Source organism: Ahaetulla prasina, chromosome 12 (assembly GCF_028640845.1).
Source record: "Ahaetulla prasina isolate Xishuangbanna chromosome 12, ASM2864084v1, whole genome shotgun sequence".
Classification (NCBI taxonomy): domain Eukaryota; kingdom Metazoa; phylum Chordata; class Lepidosauria; order Squamata; family Colubridae; genus Ahaetulla; species Ahaetulla prasina.
The window spans coordinates 10,108,462-10,136,422 of NC_080550.1; the positions used below are offsets into that span (position 1 = coordinate 10,108,462).

Consider the following 27,961-nt stretch of genomic DNA (forward strand, 5'->3'; position numbering starts at 1 on the left):
GTCATTTGCACCTCTATAACTGTCTGGTTCGGTTCTGCAACCCAACAAGAAAAACACAGACTTCAGAGGATAAATAGAACTGCAGAAAAAATAATTGCTACCAACTTGCCTTCCATTGAGGACCTGTATACTGCACGAATCAAGAAGAGGGCCGTGAAAATATTTGCAGATCCCTCGCATCCTGGACATAAACTGTTTCAACTCCTACCCTCAAAACGACGCTATAGAGCACTGCACACCAGAACAACTAGACACAAGAACAGTTTTTTCCCGAAGGCCATCACTCTGCTAAACAAATAATTCCCTCAACACTGTCAGACTATTTACTGAATCTGCACTACTATTAATCGTTTCATAGTTCCCATCACCAATCTCTTTCCACTTATGACTGTATGACTATAACTTGTTGCTGGCAATCCTTATGATTTATATTGATATATTGACCATCAATTGTGTTGTAAATGTTGTACCTTGATGAAGGTATCTTTTCTTTTATGTACACTGAGAGCATATGCACCAAGACAAATTCCTTGTGTGTCCAATCACACTTGGCCAATAAAAATTCTATTCTATTCTATTAAGTCACTCAGCCTTACTTAACTTCCCCTTTGAGCTCATCTGGCATATAGTGTTCCAATACGTTAACAAATTTTTCTCTAACATCACTGTTCTGCATGACCACGCTTGTGAGCTCGTCTATGTTCGTCCAGTTCAAATTAGGAATATTAAAACCAACACTTTCATGCTGCTTCTCCTCAGAAGACGATTTCTTACACTGATGAAGAATCTGGAACGTTAGACTGTCTATCCATGCTTCAACCGCAGCATCAGCATCAGCATCACCATCAGCACCAGCTCCTAGAAAAACAGAACAGTCCATCTTTCAACATTTTTTTTTATTTGCATTTATATCCCGCCCTTCTCCGAAGACTCAGGGCGGCTTACACTGTGTTAAGCAATAGTCTTCATTCTATTTGTATATTTATATACAAAGTCAACTTATTGTCCCCAACAATCTGGGTCCTCATTTTACCTACCTTATAAAGGATGGAAGGCTGAGTCAACCTTGGGCCTGGTGGGACTTGAACTTGCAGTAATTGCAAGCAGCTGTGTTAATAACAAACTGCATTAGCAGTCTGAGCCACAGAGGCCAACTCTCTGGCAAACCATCCTTGGACAATAGGAGCACTCTACTCTTTGGAAATTCCAGCAGCATCTTTTCTAATGCATATAAAAATCCAATTTTGCAGTCCTTGGCTCTGGGATATTTTTCAGCTACATTGTCCTCTTTTACATCTTTTTAGTTTATCAATGTATCTTTTATATGCAATTTCCTTTAGTTTCCCACTTTTTCTTGCCTTCTATTCTCTACTGTGCATTCAGAAAGAATTCAGACCCCCTTCACTTTTTCAATTTTGTTATGCTGCAGCCTGAATCTACAATTGTGGGAATTCTTTTTTTCTCATTAATCGACACCTAATACCCTATAATGACAAAGTGAAAACTCATTTTTAGAAATGTCTGTAAATTTATTAAAAAGGATAATCTGAAATATCACATTGGCATTAAGTATTCAGACCCTTTATAACAACACTTGAAATTTAGCTCTGCTGCCTCCCATTTTTTTTATCATTGTTGACATACTTCTACACCTTGATTGGAATCTATCTGTGGTAAATTAAATTGATTGGACACACCTCTCTATAGAAGGCCCCGAAGCTAACAATGCATGCTGTAGCAGAGCAAAAGCCAGGAGGTCACAGGAACTGCCTGCACAGCTCAGAGACAGGATGATTGCAAGCCACACATCTGGGGGAGGCTACAGTAAAATTTCTGCTGCACTTTCACTGCCCAATTTACTGGCAGTTGCTACTTTCAGGAAAGAAAAGAAAAAAGATCTCAATACATGGAATGGAGCTGACAAACTCATCTAAGAAAACAGAGGGTCACTTATTCCACCTTCATTTCCAGGCTTCCCAAGATTCTGCAAAGACTCATCATCATGTGACTCAGTGGCATCTTTTTTGACGAGGTTGTCCTTGGAGGTCATTTCTGATTCTGATTCCTTGGAGTTTTGAGAGTGATCTTCCATGGCAGGTGCTATTCTCAGGAAAGAAAAGAAAGATCTCAATATATGGAATGAAGTTGTTAATCCCATCTAAGAAAATAGAGGGTCGCTTATTCCATCTCACAATTGACAATGCATGCTGTAGCAGAACAAAAGCCAGGAGGTCACAGGAACTGCCTGCGCAGCTCAGAGACAGGATGATTGCAAGCCACACATCTGGGGGAGGCTACAGTAAAATTTCTGCTGCACTGAAGGTTCCTAAGAACTCAGTGGCCTCCATAATTCTCAAATGAAAGAAGTTTGGCAAAACCAGGGCTCTTCCATCAGTTGGTCCTCTGGTCAAACTGAGCAATCTTGAGAGGAAGACCTTAGTATGAGAGGGGACCAAGAACCTGATGGTCACTCTGACTAGCTCCGGAGATCCTGTCTGGAGATGGGACAGACTTCCAGAAGGACAACCGTCACTGCAGCCCTCCACCGATCTGGACTTTATGGCAGCGTGGATAGATGGGAGCCTCTCCTCAGTGCAAAACATATGAAAGCCTGCTTGGAGTTGGCAAAAAAGCCCCTGTAGGACCCTCAGGCTGCCAAGAACAAGATTCTCTGCTCTGATGAAACCACGGTTGAACTCTTTGGCCTCTTTCGGAACATTATGACCAGAGGAAACCAGGAACTACTCAACATCTACCCAATTCCGTCCCAATAATGAAGGATGGTGGATGGTGCCAGCATCATGCCGGGGGGTAGTTTTCAGCGGCAGAGACTGGGAGACTGGTCAGGAACAGAACATCCTATTCCAATTGCAATGGTATTGGACCAACCACACCAATGAATTCAACAATATTTGTGGGTTTTTTTTTACTTCTTTACCTCCCACCGAGAAGCGAAGAAGATTCTTGGATGAGAAGTGAAACATTTCCAAAGCTTGGGGGTGGGGGGGACAAAATCAAGAAAGTTTAGTTGCCTTTTGAAGAAAAAAAATCCACCTTTGGGATGTTCCTAGGATGGTAGAGGGCAAATGCATAAAACTTGGCCCATGCACCGCTTTTGCAAAATCAAGGCATGGTCTTATTTAGATCCAAGATACCGTAGTATCTCTTGGAAACCCATTCAAACTTTCTTGTATTTTGCAATGCTGCTTTTTTTTTTTAAATGCGCCACCCTGTGGAAAACCATAATTAAAAAGGCTTGCCACAGGATGGCACGTCCCGTGGCCATCTCTTGCCATGTCAAAGACAAATGCATCAAATGCATCCTCTATGCACACGTGATCAAATCATAGAAAAAAAGCAGCGCACTTAAGATGAGCCTCTCCTACACACACACACACACACACACACACACACACACACACAAAGGTGATCGTTGGGTAGAAAATGTGGCTTTGTGCAGAACAAAAACCAAAAGAAGAAAAAAATCGGAAATTGGCTCTTGAGAGTTGAAGGCTGAAGCTACTGATGAAAGGAGGTAGGCCTATGTACAACTTATCAGTAATCAGATCAGCTAGCCACACTGCGCGCAGCAAGCTAAGGCTGAAAGGAGAACAGGTGTCTTGTCTTTTGTGTAGTGTTGAGACTCTTGTGGGTTTACAGAGTTTGGATGTATTCTACAAAAACCGAAAATGAATTAATTCAGCAAATTGGGTTAAAGCTGTGTGGAAGTGATGTCACGATGGGTGAAAGATAACAGGTAACTGACTTTTTTTTTCCCCCTGAAGGCAAGCTGTTCCACTGGTTAATTGTCCTCACCATCAGGAAATCTCTGCTCAGTTCTAGGTTGCTTCTCTCCTTGGTTAGTTTCCACCCATTGCTTCTTGTCCTGCCTTCAGGTGCTTTGGAGAATAGCTTGACCCTCTCTTCTCTGGGGCAGCCCCTCAAATATTGGAACACTTGTTATGTCATTCCTACTCCTTCTTTTCGCTAGACTAGACGTACCCGATTCCTGCAACTGTTTTTCCTGTTTTAGGAATGATGCTTAAGACGTTTGGATGGCCACCCACCCCTGAATGCAGACATACCTCCTGTACAGTGGACTTTAAACAAGATAAAGACACATGATTATTAACTTACCAAACTTGTTGTGATGTTTGCTCTCCATTTTACAAAAAGGATTGATTGCGCAACACGGTATTATTCTCCCTTAGTTCCAATGTTCCTACCGCCAAATTTATCTACAAGGCTACCATCCCCACTTAATGCTCCCTTAATCAGTTTTCAATGTTTACATTGTCCCATCATATGTCTCAGCGTACTAAAAAGCAGAGACATCGCCCTGCCAACAAAAGTGTGTATAGTCAAGGCTATGCTTTTCCCAGTTGCAATGTATGGCTGTGAAAGTTGGACCATAAGGAAGGCTGAGCATCGAAGAATTGAGGCCTTTGAACTCTGGTGCTGGAGAAGACTCCTGCAAGTCCCTTGGACTGCAAGGCGATCCAACCAGTCAGTCCTAGAGGAGCTCAACCCTGGCTGCTCTTTAGAAGGCCAGATCCTGAAGATAAAACTCAAAATACTTTGGCCACCTAATGAGAAGGAAGGACTCACTGGAGAAGAGCCTAATGCTGGGAACAACTGAGGGCAAAAGAAGAACGGGACGATAGAGAACGAGATGACTGGATGGAGTCACTGAAGCAGTTGGCGTGAGCTTGGATGGACTCTGGAGGGTGGTGGAGGACAGGAAGTCCTAGAGGAACATTGTCCATGGGGTCGCGATGGGTCGGACACGACTTCGCAACTAACAACAACAATCATATCTCCCTTTATGAAGATGTCTTCCCCGTCCCCCAATTTCTTGTATGAGACAATGCGAAAGACCATTTTTCACTGCTCGATTTCTATGACAGGTAGTCCTTGACTTACGACCACAACCGAGCCACTTACCACAACTTATGTGAAACATTTGCTAAGTGAATTTTGCTCCATTGTACAGCCTTTCTTGGCACAGCTGTTAAATTAGTAACACGGTTGTTCAGTGAATCTGGCTTTTCCCCCATTGACTTTGCTTGTCAGAAGGTCACAAAAGGGGATCACGTGACCCTGGGACACTGCAACCGTCATAAATATGAGTCAGTTGCCAAGCTTCTGGAGTTTTGATCACGTGACCATGGGGATGCTGCTATGGTCGTTCAGTGATAATGGTCGTAAGTCACTTTTTCAGTGCCCTTGTGACTTTGAATGGTCACTAAATGAACTGTTGTAAGTTGAGGACTACCTGTATTTTCATTTGTTTTTTTTAAAAAAAAACCCAAACTGTAAAACCTGAATGTTGGACTTTTAATATTCTTTGTTACTCCCAGATCTTTCTTCCTTGTCTCCCTCCTCCTGTTAAAATGTTCTCAACTGAAGGCAACTTGGAGTTCAGGAAACCCAGTTTAGCATCTCTAAAAGGAAGGGGAATAAGGATCATACAACCTTGGCAGTTCACAAATTAAAATTCAGCTTTATTTACATTTTATCTTCTGAGAAGATGAATCATTTTTTGGTTCCAAACTATTTCAACTTTTAACTCCTTCACTGTCTCAAAATTAAGGCAGAAAGAGATAAGTGGATAAGTGAACCTCCCCGTCTGAGAAATTCCAAGTAGTTTGACGTTGATCGTTGTAATGTGGCCAAGAGGACATCGTGTAGTTCAATCACAGTGCAGTTATCTATATTAGGTTTCTCCAACTTGGCATCCTGAAGATATGTTATCTACCAGCCTGTCTTTCTCACCCAAACAACATATCTGGATAGGACAATTGGTCATAGATCCCATCCTTGTAACTGGGAAGGAAAGGCTGATGATACTTGTGCAGCCTCTGGTGGCTCAACAGACTAATGCAGTCTGTTATTAACAGCAGCTGCTTGCAATTACTCCAGGTTCAAGTCCCACCAGGCCCAAGGTTGACTCAGCCTTCCATCCTTTATAAGGTAGGTAAAATGAGGACCCAGATTGTTGGGAGCAATAAGTTGACTTTGTATATAATATACAAATGGATGAAGACTATTGCTTGACATAGTGTAAGCCGCCCTGAGTCTTTGGAGAAGGCCAGGATATAAATGCAAATTAAAAAAAAATCATCTAAGATGATGCATATCAAAGAACAGCAAATAGTGATGTCATCATAGTACCAACACCATGAGTTACATCCTTGACCACAATGCAAGTATGCAACAGTGGCATTTTCTTTGATGGTGTCACTGTTACAGAGGCCGCTGCTTAAGGAGGTCCGATGAATGAGAGATACTTACTCAGCAAGGCACTCCAAATCCAATTTTTGGGGTGGCATAAATATATTTTTAAATAAAGACAGTAAACATCGAAGTTCAAACACATCTACCCTGGGCTATTGAAATAGGGATTAATTATGAAAAAAAAAGAAAACAAAAATCAGTATGGGCAAACCAAAGCTTGCCTTGTTCATTTTCCCAAAACAGATTATTTGGGGTTAAAGAAAAAATGCATGGTTGCCATCTTGTTATTCCTATAAAAACCATGATCTTAAGAAATCTAAAATGTCAGAGAAAAGGGTCAGAAGGGGAGTTAAGGGCACTCACGACCCCCCGAAACACACATCTGTGTCTAGTTTCCATACTGGATCTCCCCTCGGAGTTCATTAATGATATAGCTTGTCAGGACACCAAGCAATTTCTCTTGAAGGGAACCACTGGCCATGACGAAGGCTGTGAGTTGGGCTATGTCGGTCCAGTCCAGATTCTGAATAATGGCACAGACGTCTTTGTAAAGCCGTTGCTGCTCCGCAGGAGGCAGTTCCAGGATAATCTGAGGAATGGGCTTGAACTGTCCCGAGGCCATCCAGGCCCCAAGCAAGCCACCAACGGCACCTCCTAGAAAAACGGAACAGATAAGCCAGCTTTCAATTTTGACTGGAAAGCTATCATTGGATGATAGAACCATTTGACTATTTGCAAAGGCAAGCAGCATTGTTTTGGATGCAGATAAGGGATCTGGGCAGGAGTGAAATGCTCCCGGTTCAGACTGGATCACCCGATCTGGTAGGGATGGCGGCGGGTGGTTCGGAGAACTGGTAGCAAAAATCCCTACCCCCTTCCATGCCCAGCTGAGCTGCACGATCATCAGAGGGTGTTTTTTTTTACTTTTAAAAACATTTTTTCTTCAGCCGAAAAAATGCTTTTAAAAGTAAAAAAAAAGTCTCTGATGATCCCGCGGTTCATCTGGGATCATTAGAGGCTTTTAAAAGCATTTTTTTACAACCTCTTCTGCCGAAGAGGTTGTAGAAAAAAAGTGCTTTTAAAAGGCTCTTCTGGCGATCCCAGCTGAGTTGCCTGATCATCAGAGGCTTTTTTTTTCTTTTAAAGGCAAAAAAAATGCTTTTAAAAGAAAAGAAAACCCTCTGGCAATCAAGCAACTCAGCTGGAATCATCAGAGAAGCCTTTTAAAAGCATTTTTAAAAGCATCAGCCAAAGAGGTTGTAGAAGAAATGCTTTTAAAAGTAAAAAAAAAAAGTTGGCCATGCCCACCCAGTCACATTACCCCCCAACCCCACCCTCCAAGCTATGCCCACAGAACCGGTAGTAACAAATTTTACATTTCACCCCTGGATCTGGGATATATTTAAGTTGCATTGTCCTATTATATATCTATATAATATAGATAGATATAGATAGATACAGATATATACCTCTATATCTGGGATCTTAAACAGGCTTAGAAGTCGCATTAAAACTCCTCTGCCTTCAATTTTCCTAACAAATATATGCTCACTTGCAAATAAGATGGATGAAATATTCCTCTTAAACAAATACTATTCTGATTTTCGCAATTCAGTAGTCCTATGCTTCTCTGAAACCTAAGATGGCGCCGACAAAGGCTGCCTCGGTAAAATGCTCTCTAATTGTTTCTTTATTTCTAATTGTTCTCTGTGACTCACTACAGATTTCCTACTCACGAGACCATCTGCTAAAAATTAAGGAACATTTCTTTAAGGAGCAGCTTTCTTTAATCTCACCCCCACCTGTCTTTACAAACACGGAGGAGATTCTAACACAGGAGGAGGCAATTCCCACGGAGCCATGGATTACTAAAAAAACCAAACGACGGAAACGAAGGAAACGAGGTAAAAGATCTGGGATCTTAATCAAGCTAAGAACTTGCACTAAAACTCCTCTGCCTTCAATTTTCCTAACAAATATACGCTCACTTGCAAATAAGATGGATGAAATACTCCTCTTAAACAAATACTATTCTGATTTTCGCAATTCAGCAGTCCTATGCTTCTCTGAAGCCTGGTTAAATGAAGCAATTGAAAATAGCAGCCTGAACATTCCAGGATTTCAAATTGAACGATCAGACAGGATTCCAGAAACATCTGGTAAAAAGAAAGGAGGAGGCTTATGCCTATATATTAATTCAACCTGGTGTCAAGATTTTAACATAATTTACAAATTCTGTGACAACAATTTAGAGACTCTAATTATCAACTGCAAACCTTACTATTCGCCTCGTGAATTTTCCTCATTTCTTCTAATTGCTGTTTATGTCCCACCACAAGCCTGTGTAAACGAGGCATTACGAACTCTAGCTGACCAAATCATGGAGGCTGAAGCCAAACACCCTGATTCACTGGCCATTGTTTTGGGAGATCTAAACAAGGCAAACTTAAGGAAAGAACTACCAAAATACTTTCAGCATGTCAATTGTCCCACCAGAGGCAAGAATACTCTAGACCACTGCTACACAACACTAAAAGATGCCTATCGGTCTTTACCACGTGCAGCTGTAGGACACTCTGATCATTGCATGATTCACCTTGTACCTGCTTACAGGCAAAGACTTAAAGCCATAAAACCAATAATTAAATCAGTGAAAACCTGGACGGAGGAATCAGAATTAAAGCTACAGGCATGTTTTGACTGCACTGATTGGAATATTTTTAAAGATCCCTCTGCAGACCTGGATGAACTCACAGATACTGTAACATCATATGTCAGCTTCTGTGAAGACCTATGTGTACCTACAAGGAACTTGCGAATACACAGTAATAACAAACCTTGGTTTACACCTAAACTTAAGCAGCTACGACATTCCAAAGAGGAAGCCTACAGAAAAGGTGATAAAATGCTGTACAATCAGGCCAGAAATGCACTAACAAGGAGATAAGAGCAGCAAAAGAAGCTACTCTGAAAAGCTAAAGAATCAATTTTCAGCAAATGAACCAGCAAACATGTGGAAAACTCTTAAAAATATCACCGGCTATGGCAAACCTCCTTCCCAGGCTGAAGGTAATCAACAACTGGCAGATGACCTGAATGAGTTTTACTGCAGGTTTGAAAGGAAACTACAGCCACCTATCTCCACAACCCCATCTCAGACACACCAACAACAGCCAAGCCTCCTACAACTGACCCCATTTCATTGGGTTCACAACCCCTAGTGATCACAGAAAAGGAAGTGCAGGACCTATTTCACAGACAAAAGCCAGGAAAAGCTCCAGGCCCAGACAAGATAACTCCTTCTTGCTTAAAAGTCTGTGCTGACCAATTGGCCCCATCTTCACCCATATTTTCAATAAATCACTAGAGATGTGCTATGTTCCTTCTTGCTTCAAACGCCTACCATCATCCCAGTGCCAAGAAGCCCACCATCAAGGAACTGAATGACTACAGACCAGTTGCTCTAACATCTGTAGTCATGAAAACCTTTGAAAGGCTAGTGCTTTCCTACCTGAAAACCATCACGATCCGCTTTAGACCCCTTGCAATTTGCATACCGAGCAAATAGATCAACAGATGATGCTGTTAATATGGCTCTGCACTACATCCTACAACATCTTGAGTCTCCAAAGACCTATGCAAGGGTCCTTTTGTACACTTTAGTTCAGCATTCAATACCATCATTCCAGACATTCTTCTAACTAAGCTAAACCAGCTACAGGTACCGGAACAGACTTGTAAGTGGATCACAAGCTTCCTAACAAACAGGAAGCAGCAGGTGAAGCTAAGCAAGATCACATCAAATACCTGTACAATTAGCACAGGGGCCCCCAAGGCTGTGTGCTCTCCCCACTTCTCTTCTCTCTGTATACCAATGACTGCATCTCCAATGATCCATTTGTTAAGCTACTGAAGTTCGCAGATGACACAACAGTGATTGGTCTCATTCGAGACAATGACGAATCCGCATATAGACGAGAGGTCGAACGACTAGCCTTGTGGTGCAACCAAAACAATCTGGAACTGAACACACTCAAAACCGTAGAAATGGTGGTAGACTTTAGGAAAAACCCTTCCATACTTCCACCTCTCACAATACTTGACAACACAGTATCAACAGTAGAAACCTTCAAATTTCTGGGTTCTATCATATCGCAAGATCTCAAATGGACAGCTAACATCAAAACATCATTAAAAAAGGACAACAAAGAATGTTCTTTCTGCGCCAACTCAGTAAGCTCAAACTGCCCAAGGAGCTGCTGATCCAATTCTACAGAGGAATTATTGAGTCTGTCATTTGCACCTCTATAACTGTCTGGTTCGGTTCTGCAACCCAACAAGAAAAACACAGACTTCAGAGGATAATTAGAACTGCAGAAAAAATAATTACTACCAACTTGCCTTCCATTGAGGACCTGTATACTGCACGAATCAAGAAGAGGGCCGTGAAAATATTTGCAGATCCCTCGCATCCTGGACATAAACTGTTTCAACTCCTACCCTCAAAACGACGCTATAGAGCACTGCACACCAGAACAACTAGACACAAGAACAGTTTTTTCCCGAAGGCCATCACTCTGCTAAACAAATAATTCCCTCAACACTGTCAGACTATTTACTGAATCTGCACTACTATTAATCGTTTCATAGTTCCCATCACCAATCTCTTTCCACTTATGACTGTATGACTATAACTTGTTGCTGGCAATCCTTATGATTTATATTGATATATTGATCATCAATTGTGTTGTAAATGTTGTACCTTGATGAACGTATCTTTTCTTTTATGTACACTGAGAGCATATGCACCAAGACAAATTCCTTGTGTGTCCAATCACACCTGGCCAATAAAATTCTATTCTATTCTATTCTATTCTATTCTATTCTATTCTATTCTATTCTATACAGACCAGTGTTCAATGAAATTTTTACGACTGTAGCAACTTGAAGTTTGTGGGCTTCAACTGCCAGGATTCCCCAGGCAGCATAATTGCCAAGATTTGAAAAGTCCTTATTTATTATGTTAATGAATATCTCTTTTCTATTTTTTTATACACAAAGTATACTTCAAATAATGAGTTTGACCCATAGCATTTTATAGCCTTTAAATTCCCACCGGTTCTATATTTTATATCATCTATATTTTATACCATTAAATTGTTCTGACCTAGGCCTCTCAAGATCATGAAGCAGACTCCTCGTCCTGATAAAACTCTTCGCTTCCGTCCGAGTAATGGCTTAATTAGCCGGTACTATCAGCTCTGGCAGCAGAATAGCGAATGTCTGCCAAGTTCTCTGTTATCTCCCTCGACGCTGGTGAGTCACTCAGGAACAAACTTCAGCTCTTAGTTAATCAGTTGATTTGCCTGCTACGAAGAGACACAGCAGTGCTTACTGCCTCTATATCCTGTGAGGTGTGGCTCCATGACTCAGCACTTCCTAGGTCTGCCCCACACCTGCTTCTGTTGTTCCCTCCTCTCCTGCCTACGAAACCTAGGGTCCAACCAAGCCTGATTGCCATCAGCGGGGTCTGAAGGCGTGGCCTGGGGGGAAAAGAGTCAGGGGACGGAGGCCTCGTTATCTCTTCCAACTGGCCTGCTTCTGGCTCTTGGAGCTGAGTCAGGGAAGCCGGTGCTCCCAAGGTAAATCCTGACAGCCCTTCCCCCTCACTTTCCAAGTCACTTTCTGACATCAGGCCCGGCTCCAAGTCACTTTCGGGCAGGAGGCCCGGATCGGGGAGCGCAGACACAACAAGACCTTCATCAGGCTTGGAGATTTGCCAGGCCGATATCTTCCAAATGCCATGCAAGCAGCAATTACTTGGCAAGAAGTCAGGAACAGATCTTCACCCTCATAAATTGAACTAATTGTCTCCTGCAAACTCCCCTCCCCTTCCTCTCCTCTTTATTCCCTATGGAATCGACCATTCACTGTCCACCTGTACCTTTACTCCTGAGTCGATCCTTGTTCCTCAGCTGTTCCCTTCTCCTGGCATCCCTGCGCATGTGCACATCAGGAACAGGCTCCAGCTGTTCTTCTGCCCCACTTATCTCCAACTCCAAAGTTAGCTGATAACCGTCGGATGACCCTGGCCCCCTCTCTGCCTTCAACGCAGAGCACTCATCAGAGCCTTCCCCAGACTCCGGACTGGCCCCTTGTTCCTTCCCAACCTCCTCACTTTCTGAGTCTGCCACCAGCTCCACTGGTGGGCCACAACATAAACAATACAAATATAAACATAAATACTTGTATTATTGTTTAACTCTACTTTTTACAATGACTGTGACCCGTCGCTTTATAATCTTGAAACGTTAGAAAGATCTGTTTGACTTTGGAAAGTGGGTTCAATTGAAACTGATGTAAATGCATTCATTAATGTAATTAATGAATGTAACCTTCCCAGTGGTGAAATCCAAATTTTTTTACTACCGGTTCTGTGGGCGTGGCTTGGTGGGCGTGGTGTGGCTGGTGGGCATGGTGTGGCAGGGGAAGGATACTGCAAAATCCCATTTCCCTCCCCACTCCAGGGGAAGGATACTGAAAAATTTCCATTCCCACCCCACTCTGGGGCCAGCCAGAGGTGGTATTTTCTGGTTCTCTGAACTACTCAAAATTTCCGCTACCGGTTCTCCAGAACCTGTCAGAACCTGCTGGATCTCACCCCTGCTCCTTCCCCATTGTCCCCCTCCATTTCCCCCCCCCCTTCACTGACAGATTAAAAGCTACAATTTGGTCCTGGATGCACTTTATGCACATATCTGAAAGCATTAATTTACCGACAGCAATGCCAGGTGGGCCTGCCATCAAACCTCCCAAGAAAGCCGTCACTCCCGCCACCAAGGCGCCTCGTCCGGAGTGCTTGAAGGCTGCTTTCATTTTTCGATTTTCAGAAACACGGCAGAGCAGCTGCATCACGGCTCTGACTTTGACAGGCTTTGTGACTTCTCTGGACCTGCAATAGTTGTAAAAGAACCTTAATCCAGCTCTCTCGCTCTCTTTTTTTTTTCTTTCTTTCTTCTTCACAGATAGAGCTTAGAGCTGCTTGTTTATATTTGTAGGTATGCATAGTAATTCATTCATTCATTCACACACTCACTCACTCACAAACAAACAAACACATACATGCACACACACACACACACACACACACACACACAGAGACATTTAATAATCACTAAACAACCCCATGAGGTGTGGTGGTGCAGTAGTTAGAGTGCAGTACTGCAGGCTACTTCTGCCGACTGCCTGCAATTTGGCAGTTCGAATTTCACCAGGCTCAACGTTGACTCAGCCTTCCATCCTTCCAAGGTGGGTAAAATGAGGACCCAGATTTTGGGGGGCAAGAGGCTGACTCTGTACACCACTTAGAGAGGGCTGCAAAGCACTGTGAAGGGGTAGATAAGTCTAAGACCTTCCTTCCTTCCTTTCTTCCTTGGTAAGAATGCCAGATTGTTGGGGACAATATCCTAACTCTGTGAACCGCTTAGAGTCATTGCCTATTCAGAGAAACAGAATAATCATGGGCAAAAGGAGAAGGGAAGTGACTGCTGACTTCCTGCTGGCTTCCCCACTGATTTTCTTAACAGAAAGCTTGGTAGGGAATATTGGAACTGAAAATCACGAGACTGGCTCACTGTGGCAGGGTAGCAACAATGACACAACTTTGCCAAACTTCAATCTCCTAGGAGCAACGTCTAGATTTTGGATGCATTCTGTAAGTTTAAACTATTGAGGCATGTTGATTCAAAAATTGTTGCCCTGCGATGCACTATTTCACCCAATTGAAGGTTACAAACAATCAAACAGACATGACACTCTTACCTATGTTAAGAGTGTCATGTTATCTATGACTATGATCTGTTATCATATCTGATATCTATCAGATCTGTGTAGTGCTTGAATACCAGAATCATACATGTCTAAATAATAAAATGTCTCCCTCCCTCCCTCCTCCTTTTGCATTCCCATTCTTCTCCTTCCCAGAGTATTCTGGCTTTTTCTGTTATAAGTAGCAGGTCTCACAATCACCCTATCAACAGTCGAAAGATTCTTTCTAGGGGCAGGAATAGAATAGGAATAGGAATAGGAATAGGAATAGGAATGGAATGGAATGGAATGGAATGGAATTTTTTACTGGTCAGACAAGGAATTTGTCTTGGTGCATATGCTCTCAAGTGTACATAAAAGAAAAGATACATTCATCAAGAATCATAAGAATAGAATAGAATAGAATAGAATAGAATAGAATAGAATAGAATAGAATAGAATAGAATAGAATAGAATAGAATAGAATAGAATAGAATTCTTTATTGGCCAAGTGTGATTAGACACACAAGGAATTTGTCTTGGTGCATATGCTCTCAGTGTCCATAAAAGAAAAGAAAAGCCCCAAGATAAAAAGATCTTTAAAAGAAAAAAAAGCAGAACGAATCATTTCAGGGCTTCCCTGGAGCATTGCCCGGAGCCCTAACAATCACCGTCAACAGCAAGGGAATATAAGAACTGTAGTCCAACTCCCGAAGGGCAGGACTAGAAGAGGCAGTCTGTGAAGTCTTGGTCTTCGTCTTGGATCATAATAAAGATTGATTTGAATCTGAAACTGGTTTCAGTTTAAACCGAATATAAATACGTTCATCAAAGCCATTAACCCCATGGCTCCCTCCCCCTCATTTAATATGTGCCCCCCCCAATCACATTTAAACCTACAATTTGGAGGACCCAAAACTTCCTAGAGGGCACTTTTCCACATATCTGAAGCCATAAATTTACCAAAAGAAGAGCTCCGGAGACACACACACACACATCTAAACAGTGAGATGTTGGACTCAAACTGGATTTGTCCTGAGTTTTGGTAAGTCATCACCCAGCCAGGCACATTCTTCTTCCGTTTTAAATTCCTACCTTTCATCATTTTCTTAATACGCAGAGACAGTTGGACCTTCCTACCTCCCTCCCTCCCTCCGTCCCATCTTTCTTCCTCTCTCCTCCCTCCCGCCCTTCCTTCCATCTTCCCTCCCTCCCTCCCTCCTCCTTTTGCATTCCCTTTCTTCTCCTCCCCAGAGTATTCTGGCTTTTTCTGTTATAAGTAGCAGGTCTCACAATCACCCTATCAATAGTCGAAAGATTCTTTCTAGGGGCAGGAATAGAATAGGAACAGGAACAGGAACAGGAATAGAATAGGAATAGGAATGGAATAGAATAGAATAGAATAGAATAGATTAGATTAGATTTACTGGCCAGACAAGGAATGTGTCTTGGTGCATATGCTCTCAGTGTACGTAAAAAAAAAAGATACGTTCATCAAGAATCATAAGAATAGAATAGAATAGAATAGAATAGAATAGAATAGAATAGAATAGAATAGAATAGAATAGAATAGAATAGAATAGAATAGAATTCTGTATTGGCCAAGTGTGATTGGACACACAAGGAATTTGTCTTGGTGCATATGCTCTCGGTGTCCATAAAAGAAAAGAAAAGCCCCAAATATCCAAGATAAAAAGATCTTTAAAAGAAAAAAAACCAAAACGAATCATTTCGGGGCTTCCCTGGAGCATTGCCAGGAGCCCTAACAACCACGGCCAACGGCAAGGGAATATAGGAATTGTAGTCCAACTCCCGAAGGGCAGGACTAGAAAAAGCAGTTAGTGAAGTCTTGGTCTTGGTCTTGGTCTTGGATCATAATACAAATTATTTGAATCTGAAACTGGTTTCCATTTAAACCGAATATAAATACGTTCATCAAAGCCATTAACCCCATGGCTCCCTCCCTCTCATTAATATGTGCCCCCCATCACATTTAAACCTACAATTTGGAGGACCCAAAACTTCCTAGAGGGCACTTTTCCACATATCTGAAGCCATAAATTTACCAAAAGAAGAGCTCCGGAGACACACACACACACATCTAAACAGTGAGATGTTGGACTCGAACTGGATTTGTCCTGAGTTTTGGTAAGTCATCACCCAGCCAGGCACATTCTTCTTCCGTTTTAAATTGCTACCTTTCATCATTTTCTTAATACGCAGAGACAGTTGGACCTTCCTACCTCCCTCCCTCCCTCCGTCCCATCTTTCTTCCTCTCTCCTCCCTCCCGCCCTTCCTTCCATCTTCCCTCCCTCCCTCCCTGCTGGAGCCAAGAGTTGACAGAGAGAAAAATATTTCTGGCGCCCCAAACATCCAAGAGAACGGATTTTAAAGAGAAAAAGAGAGCCAGTCACTTCGGGGCTTCCCTGAGCCCTAGCTACCGTAGCCTGGCCAACGGTCAGGGAATATGGGAGTTGTAGTCCAAGTCCCGGAAGACAGTTGCCGCCTTGGAATTCAAGCTGCCTGTAGGCTGGGAAGCTCCCGCCCTCATTCCCCTTCGGACAGCCCGTTTGCCCAGACGCGGACGATCAAATGGGGTTGCTCTTGCTGTCCACGCTCGCGACCTGAGACTGAGCCGTCGCGAGCTGCGTGGAAGGGCCGGCGGGAAGCGAGGGTGGATTTGGCCTGGGCTGGCCGCGGCCGGACCTCCCAAAGGAGCACAGTCAGCAGGACGCGATGGTGGAGGGCAGAGCTGCCTTTACCGCCTTTTAACCTCTTCAATCTTTTCGGATTCTGCCGATGGGTGGGGAGTGAGTGGGGGGGATTTCTGCTGCCTGCAGCCAGCCCCCTCGGGAAGAGGCCGACTGCCCAGGATGCCTGCGAAGAGCGCTGCAAGGCTGCGCCTTCTGGGTCCCCTGATTTTCCTGAAACCAGGCGCCTTGCGCTCCGCATCCACGGAATCATTGAGCACGGGTACGTGTAGTGCAGGCGCAACCTCGCCTGTGTTTTTGCATTCCGGGAGAAAACCAGTGATTGAGCTGCACTGCTTACCTGATCGTTTTGGATGCAATTCTAGGCTTTCCATCAATCGACGAAGACTCATTACGCCGTTCATAAGTGGGAGTTTTCCTCTTCCAATTTCTAGCAGGTGCTACTTTCGGGAAAGACAAGAAAGCGCTCAATGCATGGAATGAAGCTGTTAAACTCATCTAAGAAGACAGAGGGTCACTAATTCCACCTGCTGTTCCAGGCTTACCATGATGGGGCAAAGGAATAGTATCAAATGCCTCACTGGCTTCCGTGTTCGGCCAGTCCATTGTGCTGCATTCTGTAGATGGCTGGGAATATCGAGAGGGAGCTGCCATGGCAGGTGCTACTTTCAGGAAACAAAAGAAAAGGGGAAAAAAAATCTCAATATACCGAAGGAAGCTGCTAAACTCATCTAAGAAGACAAAAGTTGCTTCTCCCACCTTTTTTAGTCCTTCAGTTCTTGCTCCTTCCAGCGCCAGCCTCAATATGGAAACAAGACTGGGTGGGGTTCCCAACAAAAGGCTACTGTCTGGTGCTTTCACTTTCGCTTTTATTTATTTATTTATTTATTTATTATTTAAATTTGTATACCGCCCTTCTCCCGAAGGACTCAGGGCGGTTCACAGCCAAGTAAAAAATGGACAATACATTATAAATACAGTTAAAATACTAGTAAAAAACTTATTTAAATTGGCCACAATTAAAATTTGGAGATAAAACCCATTAAAAACCCATAACTTAAAAAACTAACCCAGTCCAGCGCAGATAAATAAGTAAGTTTTGAGCTCGCGGCGAAAGGTTCGGAGGTCCGGAAGTTGACGAAGTCCTGGGGGGAGTTCGTTCCAGAGGGCGGGAGCCCCCACAGAGAAGGCCCTTCCCCTGGGTGTCGCCAGACGACACTGTCGCGCCGACGGCACCCTGAGGAGTCCCTCTCTGTGAGAGCGCACGGGTCGGTGAGAGGTATTCGGTAGCAGCAGGCGGTCCCGCTTTGCAGGGACATGACCGGATGCTCTGCAATAAATGTGTTTATACTGAAAGCTGTGTGAAGGGAAGTCTGCCCTAATCTTTCAAATAAGAGGGGTTAATATGTTTGAGAGACAAGGTGTAGCTGTTTATTTAAGTAATTAATTTTAAAGATTTATAGGGCCACCCATCTTAAGAACCCTGGGTGACAACAAAACCAAAACTATAAAGCAATCATAAAAGAATAAAAAAATAAAACTTGCCTTTATGCACTCTTACCCCAGCACCAGAATAAAAGCCAAGCATGATCTTGTGGTAGGTTAGAGGTAGTTTAGTTGATTTAGTTTGTCAAACGTGCAAGACAACAGGTATAAGTACAAACATGGACATGAACACAGGAAATAAGAACAAATAAATGGGGAAAGTAAGCCAGGGACGGTAGGCACGCTGGTGCGCTTATGCACACCCCCTTTACGGACCTCTTAGTGTAGCAGCACAGTCCAGTTCTCCAGTTACTGCCACACTTTGCCAAGAGAAAGACTCGAGACCAGGAAGGTGAGAGAAACAGACTTTATTGATGCATCAGAGCCCAGTGTGTTCAAACACCAAAGTCTGGACTGCCCGGGATACGCCCGGGTAGGTGGTTTTAATTCAAAAAGCAGAAGTAACTGGAAAATTACAGAAAGTACAGTTTCATGTCTTCACAATACATTTCATATAGCAAAAAGCACCTAATATCCAAATATGGTAACAGTTGAGCAAATATCAAACACCGCCCATATGGCTTCCTGTTATGTTCCATCTCTTGTAAGTTTCAGCAATGTTCCTGTACAGCTGGCACTTTCAGTTTCTCGTTTATATTGAGGTTACAAAGCAGGCAATCATAAGATATAAAATATAAGGTAGTTGAATACAGGGAGATATGTTAAGAGTACGGGTATCATATTAAGAAGGAAAAATTATGGATTTATGGATTATTCCAATGCTCCCGCCTCATTAGGAATGGGGTGGTTCCACGGTAGACAGTTGAAGCTGTGGGGATTTGAGGCTGTAACAACAGAGTCGGGTAGAGTATTCCAGGCATTGACCACTGTTGCTGAAGTCGAATTTTCTGCAATTGAGTTTGGAGCGGTTTACCTTGAGTTAGTAGCTATTCTTTGCCCATGCATTATTGAGATTGAAGCTGAAGTAGTCATTGGCAGGTAGGACATTGTAGCAGACAATACTGTGTACTAGGCTTAGGTCAGAACGTAGGTGGCATAGTTCCAGATTGTCCAAGCCCAAAATTTCAAGCCTGATGGCATAAGGGATTCTGTTCGCAAGCAGAGGAGTGGAGGACTCTTCTCATGAAATAACTCTGGACCCGCTCAATCGTATTAAATGTCTGATATACAGTGTGGATTCCAGGTAGATGAGCTGTATTCAAGAATTGGTCTGGCAAAGGTTTTCTATGCCCTCGTTAACAATTTGATGTTACGGGAGAAGAAGCTTTGCAAAATAAGGTTAACAATTCTTAATGCCTTTTTGGCAATGCTGTTACAGTGAGTTCTGGGGCTTAGATCCTTTGAGATGACTACTCCTAGGTCCTTGACAGAGTGAGGGTCGTCGAGAGGTAGTGCTGGGAATAAGCAGGTCCTGTGCCTTATGGGGTCTTAAATGTGTTTGCCACCACCTTGAATTGCATCCAGAAAGAAACTGGCAGCCAGTTCAGGTCCTGCAATAAAGGTGTAACCTGGGTGATCTTTGAGCTCCCAATGTTATGCATGCTGCTGCCTTCCGGACAACTTGTAAATTCTGCATGGTGTTCAAGGGCAACACCAGCACACGGCAATAACCCAGGTGAGAAGTGACTAAGGCACGCGTGACTTTGTGTAATGGTAAATCATATTTATCTGCTTTAATGTAAACTTTATCTGGGTGTGCTGAAGAACAGAGCAATTGAGTTTTCTTAGCATTAGCATTAGCTTCACTTTGTTCCCTGTCGTTCAGTGAAAATGGTCGTAAGTCACTTTTTCAGTGCCCTTGTGACTTTGAATGGTCACTAAATGAACTCTTGTAAGTTGAGGACTACCTGTATTTTCATTTGTTTTTTTTAAAAAAAAACCAAACTGTAAAACCTGAATGTTGGACTTCTTCCTTATCTCCTCCTGTTAAAATGTTCTCAACTGAAGCCAACTTGGAGTTCAGGAAACCCAGTTTAGCATCTCTAAAAGAAGGGGAATAATGATCATACAACCTTGGCAATTCACACATTAAAATTCAGCTTTATTTGCATTTTATCTTCTGGAGAAGATGAATCATCTGCTACACTTTCGGTTCCGAACTATTTCAACTTTTCACTCCTTCACTGTCTCAAAATTAAGGCAGAAAGAGAGAAGTGGATAAGTGAACCCCCCCCTCTGAGAAATTCCAAGTATTTTGACGTTGATTGTTATTCCTATAAAAACCATGATCTTAAGAAATCTAAAATGCCAGAGAAAAGGGTCAGAAGGGGAGTTAAGGGCACTCATGACCCCCTGAAACACACATCCGAGTCTACTTTCCATACTGGATCTTTCCTCGGAGTTCTTTTGTGATATAGCTTGTCAGGACACCAAGCAATTTCTCTTGAAGGGAACCACTGGCCATGACGAAGGCTGTGAGTTGGGCTATGTCGGTCCGGTCCAGATTCTGAATAATGGCACAGACGTCTTTGTAAAGCCGTTGCTGCTCCACAGGAGGCAGATCCAGGATAATCTGAGGAACGGGCTTGAACTTTCCCGAGGCCATCCAGGCCCCAAGCAAGCCCCCAATGGTACCTCCTAGAAAAACAGAACAGATAAGCCAGCTTTCAACTTTGACTGCCAAGCTATCATTGCATGATAGAACCATTTGACTATTTGCAAAGGCAAGCAGCATTGTTTTGGATACAGATAAGGGATCTGGGCAGGGGCGATATGCTCCCAGTTCGGACCGGATCACCCAGACCGGATCATCCGATCCGGTAGTGATGGCGGCGGGTGGTTCGGAGAACCAGTAGCAAAAATCCCTGCCCCCTTCCATGCCCAGCTGAGCTGCACGATCATCAGAGGTTTTTTTTTTTTACTTTTAAAAACATTTTTTCTTCGGCCAAAAAAATGATCTGGGATCATTAGAGGCGTTTAAAAGCATTTTTTTAACAACCTCTTCTGCCGAAGAGGTTGTCGAAAAAATGCTTTTAAAAGGCTCTTCTGGCAATCCCAGTTGAGTTGCCTGATCATCAGAGGCTTTTTTTTCTTTTAAAGGCAAAAAAAAAATGCTTTTAAAAGAAAAGAAAATCCTCTGACGATCAGACAACTCAGCTGGGATCATCAGAGGAGCCTTTTAAAAGCATCGGCTGAAGAGGTTGTAGAAAAAATGCTTTTAAAAGTAAAAAAAAAAGTTGGCCACGCCCACCCAGCCACATTACCACCCCCACCTCCCACCAAGGTATTCCCACAGAACCGGTAGTAACAAATTTTACATTTCACCCCTGGATCTGGGATATATTTAAGCTGCATTGTCCTATTATATATCAATATAGACAAGGGGTTCAATAAAATTTTTACGACTGGAACAACTTGAAGTTTGTGGGCTTCAGCTGTCAAGATTCCCCAGCCAAAATGATTGCCGAGGTTGGAAAAAATCCTTATTTAGTATATTAATGAATATCTCTTTTCTATTTTTTTTATACACAAAGTATACTTCAAATAAAGAGTTTGACCCGTAGCATTTTATAGCCTTTAAATTCCCACTGGTTCTATATTTTATATCATCTATATTTTATACCATTAAATTGTTCTGACCCAGGCCTCCCAAGATCATGAAGCCGACTTCTTGTCCGATAAAACCTTTTTTATTTAGTTTAAAGGAAAATTCCTCTCCAGCAAAATCCCAGCCAACAGTCTTTCAAGAGATTTCACAACTACAGACCTTTTTCAGGCTTGGAGAGCTGCCAGGCTGATATCTTCCAAATGCCATGCTGGAGCAGCAATTACTTGGCAAGAAGTCAGGAACAGATCTTCACCCTCGTAAATTGAACTAACTGTCTCCTGCAAACTCCCCTCCCCTTCCTCTCCTCTTTATTCCCTATGGAAGGGGCCATTCACTGTCCACGTGTGCCTTTACTCCTAAGTCGACCCTTGTTCCTCAGCTGCTCCCTTCTCCTGGCATCTCTGCGCATGCACGCCCCACATGTCCAACTCTGAAGGTAGCTGATAACTGTCGGACGGCCCTGGCCCCCTCTCTGCCTCCTACGCAGAGCACTCATCAGAGCCTTCCCCAGACTCTGGACTGGCCCCTTGTTCCTTCCCAATCTCCTCACTTTCTGAGTCTGCCACCAGCTCCACTAGTGGGCCACAACATAAATACAAATATTTATATCACGTATATAAATACTTGTATTATTGTTTAACTCTACTTTTTACAATGACTGTGACCCATCGCTTTATAATCTTCAACGGTTAGAAAGATCTGTTTGACTTTGGAAAGTGGGTTCAATTGAAACTGATGTAAATGCATTCATTAATGTAATTAACCCAGGGCTCCTTCCCAGTGGTGAAATCCAAATTTTTTTACTATCAGTTCTGTGGGCGTGGCTTGGTGGGCGTGGTGTGGCTTGGTGGGCGTGGCAGGGGAAGGCTATTGCAAAATCCCATTTCCCTCCCCACTCCAGGGGAAGGATACTGCAAAATCTCCATTCCCAGCCCACTCTGGGGCCAGCCAGAGGTGGTATTTTCTGGTTCTCTGAACTGCTCAAAATTTCTGCTACCGGTTCTCCAGAACCTTCAGAACCTGCTGGATTTCACCCCTGCTCCTTCCCCATCATCCCCCTCCATCTCTCCCCACCCCTTCCCTGACAGATTAAAAGCTACAATTTGGTCCTGGATGCACTTTATGCACATATCCGAAGCATTAATTTACCGACAGCAATGCCAATGCCACTTGGGGCTCCGATCAAACCTCCCAAGAAAGTTGTCACTACCACCACCAAGGCGCCTCGTCCGGAGTGCTTGAAGGCTGCTTTCATTTTTCGCTTTTCAGAAACATGGCAGAGCAGCTGCATCACGTCTTTGACGCTGACAGGCATTGTGACTTCTCTGGACCTGCAATAGTTGTAAAAGAACCTTAATCCAGCTCTCTCTCTCTCTCTCTTTTTTCTTTCTTTCTTCTTCACAGATAGAGCTTAGAGCTGCTTGTTTATATTTGTAGGTATGCATAGTAATTCATTCATTCATTCACACACACACACTCACAAACAAACACACAAATGCGCACACACACATACACAGACATTTAATAATCACTAAACAACCCCATGAGGTGTGGTGGTGCAGTAGTTAGAGCACAGTACTGCAGGCTACTTCCGCCGGCTGCCTGCAATTTGGCACTTCGAATTTTTTATTTATTTATTTATTTATTTTATTTATTTATTTGTCGTAACAATATATACAAGCATTGCATAAAGGGTTTATTTATTTATTTATTTTTAGTTATATAATATATGAACATATATATGAGGAGAAATGAGGTACTATAAACATATATATACATAGGGGAAGAAACAATAGGACAGGAACGGTAGGCACATTTGTGCTCTTATGCACACCCCTTAGAGTCCTCTTAGGAAAGTGGTGAGGTCAACCGTGGACAGTTTTTGAGTAAAGCCTTTGGGGTTATGAGAAGAAACCACAGAGTCAGGTAATGCATTCCAAGCATATACAATTCTGTTACAGAAATCGTGTTTTCTGCAATCTAAACTGGAGTGGTTGACATTGAGTTTAAATCTGTTGGTAGCTCTTGTGATATTGTTATTGAAACTAAAGAAGTCATTGACAGGAAGGACATTACAACGGATGATTTTATATGCTAAACCCAGATCCTGTCGAAGGCGACGAAGTTCCAAGTTTTCTAGATCCAGGATATCAAGTCTGGTGGAATAAGGTATTTTATTAGTTTCGGAGGAGTGGAAAATTCTTCTCGTAAAATATCTTTGGACACGCTCAACTGTGTTGATGTCAGATATATGATATGGGTTCCAGACAGGAGAGCAGTAATCGAGAATTGGCCTAACAAATGTTTTATATGCTCTGGTCAGTAGCGTGGTGTTTTTTGAAAAGAAGCTACGTAAAATTAAGTTAACAACTCTTAGAGCCTTCTTAGCTATATAGTTGCAGTGGGCTTTGGCACTTAAATCGTTAGATGTAAAAACTCCAAGGTCTTTGACAGGGTGGGGGTCATCTGCGAGGCAATGTCCATCAAGCATGTACTTTGTGATTGGGTTCTTTCTTCCAATATGCAAGACTGAGCATTTACTGGTTGAGATTTGTAGTTGCCAAATTTTAGACCAAGCAGTTAGATGATCAAGGTCCTTTTGAATTGTGGATGTATTGTCAGTGGTGTTGAAAAGTTTGACATCATCAGCAAAGAGAACACAGTTACTTGAGATATGATTACAAAGATCATTTATGTATATTATAAAGAGAGTAGGTCCAAGAACGCTACCTTGAGGAACACCACTCTTGACAGGAACAGGATTTGATAGAGCATTACCAATTTTAACTATTTGTTGTCTGTTTGACAGAAAAGCAGATATCCAGTTGTGTAAGGGTCCTGAAATGCCATAGGATTTTAATTTTAGGAGAAGTTTATCATGTACTACTGAGTCAAAAGCTTTACAGAAGTCTATGTATATTGCATCTATTGATTTACCTAGATCAAGATTTGTAGTCCATAGGTTTTTACAGTGGAGAAGTTGTAAATTGCATGATAATTTTTTCCTGAAGCCAAATTGTTTATTTGAGAGAAGGTTGTGTATTTCTAAGTGCAAGGTAATGGATTGGTTGATGATGGATTCCATTACCTTGCAGGCGACGCAACATAGGGAGATTGGTCTATAATTATCAACTAAGCTGGGGTCGCCTTTTTTGAAAACTGGAATGACTGTGGCTAGTGACCAGAGATAGGGAAGGGAACTGGTAGTAAAAGTTATATTAAAGATTATACTTAGGGGTTCTGCTAGATTACTAGAGAGTTTTTTTAAGAAGTAAGCACAAAGTCCATCAGGTCCAATGGATAGAGATGGTTTCAAGTTACAAAGAGCTTTACCAACCTTTTCTTCTGTAAAATCTGTATTTGTTAAGTTGTCATGCTCATTGCTTGTACAATTTGGGAATGTGGGATATGTGCCATCACTGTTGACAAAAACTGAGCCAAAGAATTTGTTAAAGAGGTTTGCTTTATTTAATTTCACTTTAATTTCACCAGGCTCAACGTTGACTCAGCCTTCCATCCTTCCAAGGTGGGTAAAATGAGGACCCAGATTTTTGGGGGCAAGAGGCTGACTCTGTACACCACTTAGAGAGGGCTGCAAAGCACTGTGAAGGGGTAGATAAGTCTAAGTCCTTCCTTCCTTCCTTCCTTCCTTCCTTCCTTCCTTCCTTCCTTCCTTCCTTCCTTCCTTCTGTGGTAAGAATGCCAGATTGTTGGGGACAATATCCTAACTCTGTAAACCGCTTAGAGTCATTGCCTATTCAGAGAAACAGAATAATCATGGGCAAAAGGAGAAGGGAACTGACTGCTGACTTCCTGCTGGCTTCCCCACTGATTTTCTTAACAGAAAGCTTGGTAGGGAATATTGGAACTGAAAATCACAAGACTGGCTCACTGTGGCAGGGCAGCAACAATGACACAACTTTGCCAAACTTCAATCTCCTAGGAGCAATGTCTAGATTTTGGATGCCTTCTGTAAGTTTAAACTTTGAGGCATGTTGATTCAAAAATTGTTGCCCTGCGATGCACTATTTCACCCAATTGAAGGTTACAAACAATCAGACAGACATGACACTCTTACCTATGTTATCTATGACTATGATCTGTTATCATATCTGATATCTTTACTATTACTATATTATTATTATTATTATTATTATTATTATTATTATTATTATTATCTATCAGATCTGTATAGTGCTTGAATACCAGAATCATACATGTCTAAATAATAAAATCTCCCTCCCTCCACCCTCCTCCTTTTGCATTCCCTTTCTTCTCCTTCCCAGAGTATTCTGGCTTTTTCTGTTATAAGGAGCAGGTCTCACAATCACCCTATCAATAGTCGAAAGATTCTTTCTAGGGGCAGGAATAGAATAGGAATAGGAACAGGAATAGGAATGGAATGGAATGGAATAGAATAGAATTTTTTACTGGCCAGACAAGGAATGTGTCTTGGTGCATATGCTCTCAGTGTACATAAAAGAAAAGATACGTTCATCAAGAATCATAAGAATAGAACAGAACAGAACAGATTAGAATTCTTTATTGGCCAAGTGTGATTGGACACACAAGGAATTTGTCTTGATGCATATGCTCTCAAGTGTACATAAAAGAAAAGATACATTCATCAAGAATCATAAGAATAGAATAGAATAGAATAGAATAGAATAGAATAGAATAGAATAGAATAGAATAGAATAGAGCCCTAACAATCTCGGCCAACAGCAAGGGAATATAAGAACTGTAGTCCAACTCCCGAAGGGCAGGACTAGAAGAGGTCTTCGTCTTCGTCTTGGATCATAATAAAGATTGATTTGAATCTGAAACTGGTTTCAGTTTAAACCGAATATAAATACGTTCATCAAAGCCATTAACCCCATGGCTCCCTCCCCCTCATTAATATGTGCCCCCCATCACATTTAAACCTACAATTTGGAGGACCCAAAACTTCCCAGAATGCACTTTTCTACATATCTGAAGCCATAAATTTACCAAGAGAAGAGCTATGGTTGCCTCCCATTACACCTTTCCAGGCAGCTGCCATGAGAGCAGCTACTCCAAGCAGGGCTGTTGCGAGCAATACAGCTGGTGGAACAGCCACCTTCATTTTTCCCTTTGCAGCAACATTGCTCAACAGCTGCATCGTTTCTTCCATAGGAAAGTTTTTGGCCCTGAAGCAATTGTAAAAGAGCTTTTTCCTCTCACCGACAGAGTTTAAGCAACTTGCCTTACGGTTATCTCATCCAAGAACAGTAATTCAGGCACACACAAAGACACACACACATCTAAACAGTGAGATGTTGGACTCGAACTGGATTTGTCCTGAGTTTTGGTAAGTCATCACCCAGCCAGGCACATTCTTCTTCCGTTTTAAATTCCTACGTTTCATCATTTTCTTAATACGCAGAGACAGTTGGACCTTCCTCCCTCCCTCCCTCCCATCTTTCTTCCTCTCTCCTCCCTCCCGCCCTTCCTTCCTTCTTCCCTCCCTCCCTCCCTGCTGGAGCCAAGAGTTGAAAGAGAGAAAAATATTTCTGGCGCCCCAAACATCCAAGAGAAGGGATTTTAAAGAGAAAAAGAGAGACAGTCATTTCGAGGCTTCCCTGAGCCCTAGCTACGGTAGCCTGACCAAATCGTCAGGGAATATGGGAGTTGTAATCCAAGTCCCGGAGGACAGGCAAGGGGCACTTGGCGTAATTGCCGCCTTGAAATTCAAGCTGCCTGCAGGCTGGGAAGCTCCCGCCCCCATTCCCCTTCGGACAGCCCGTTTGGTCAGACGCTGTGTTCGGCCTGTCCATTGTGGTGCGTTCTGGTAATGGCTGGGAATATTGAGAGGAAGCTGCCTTCTCTGGGGCTACTTTCAGGAAAGAAAAGAAAAGGGGGGAAAAAATCTCAATACACGGAACGAAGCTGCTAAACTCATCTAAGAAGACAAAGTTGCTTCTCCCACCTTTTTTTTAGTCCTTCAGCTCTTGCTCCTTCCAGCGCCTGCCTCAATATGGAACCAAGACTGGGAGGGGATCCCAATAAAAAGCTACCCTGTCTGGTGCTTTCACTTTCGCTTTGCAGGGGCATGACCGATGCTCTGCAATAAATGTCGTTATACTGAAAGCTGTGTGAAGGGAAGTCTGCCCTAATCTTTCAACTAACAGG

General features: G+C 42.7%; 3 protein-coding genes across 8 annotated transcripts in view; all 3 read right to left on the reverse strand.

Moving 5' to 3' along the window:
- Positions 1-17,326, reverse strand: part of LOC131183979 (protein C19orf12 homolog) — a 42,085-nt gene extending 24,759 nt beyond the window's left edge. The window contains exons 1-4 of the mRNA XM_058154802.1: positions 17,301-17,326; positions 17,096-17,195; positions 1,960-2,100; positions 775-858 (exon numbers count right to left, since the gene is read on the reverse strand). Coding sequence (XP_058010785.1) covers positions 775-812 — 38 coding nt within the window. The 5' untranslated portion in view covers positions 813-858; positions 1,960-2,100; positions 17,096-17,195; positions 17,301-17,326. The remainder of the gene's footprint in view (positions 1-774; positions 859-1,959; positions 2,101-17,095; positions 17,196-17,300) is intronic.
- On the reverse strand, positions 2,107-19,983 carry LOC131183976 (protein C19orf12 homolog). Of its 6 annotated transcripts, none has more exons than XM_058154793.1 (5): positions 18,517-19,983; positions 17,826-18,085; positions 17,301-17,417; positions 17,096-17,195; positions 2,107-6,891 (listed from the first exon to the last, which is right to left on the reverse strand). In XM_058154793.1, the coding sequence occupies exons 2-5, from the start codon at positions 18,072-18,074 to the stop codon at positions 6,626-6,628; spliced, it is 732 nt and encodes a 243-aa protein (XP_058010776.1). In that variant the 5' UTR covers positions 18,075-18,085; positions 18,517-19,983; the 3' UTR covers positions 2,107-6,625. The 6 variants fall into 6 exon arrangements, with proteins under 6 accessions (XP_058010776.1, XP_058010780.1, XP_058010778.1 ...); XM_058154797.1 differs by lacking the exon at positions 18,517-19,983 and adding an exon at positions 13,014-13,189 and having other exon boundaries at positions 17,826-17,951; XM_058154795.1 differs by lacking the exon at positions 18,517-19,983 and adding an exon at positions 13,014-13,189 and having other exon boundaries at positions 17,096-17,198; positions 17,826-17,951.
- Positions 19,984-20,119: 136 nt separating this feature from the next.
- On the reverse strand, positions 20,120-27,795 carry LOC131183980 (protein C19orf12 homolog). Its single transcript, XM_058154803.1, has 3 exons — positions 27,761-27,795; positions 22,958-23,140; positions 20,120-20,838 (listed from the first exon to the last, which is right to left on the reverse strand). The coding sequence occupies exons 2-3, from the start codon at positions 23,121-23,123 to the stop codon at positions 20,573-20,575; spliced, it is 432 nt and encodes a 143-aa protein (XP_058010786.1). The 5' UTR covers positions 23,124-23,140; positions 27,761-27,795; the 3' UTR covers positions 20,120-20,572.
- Positions 27,796-27,961: the final 166 nt, after the last annotated feature.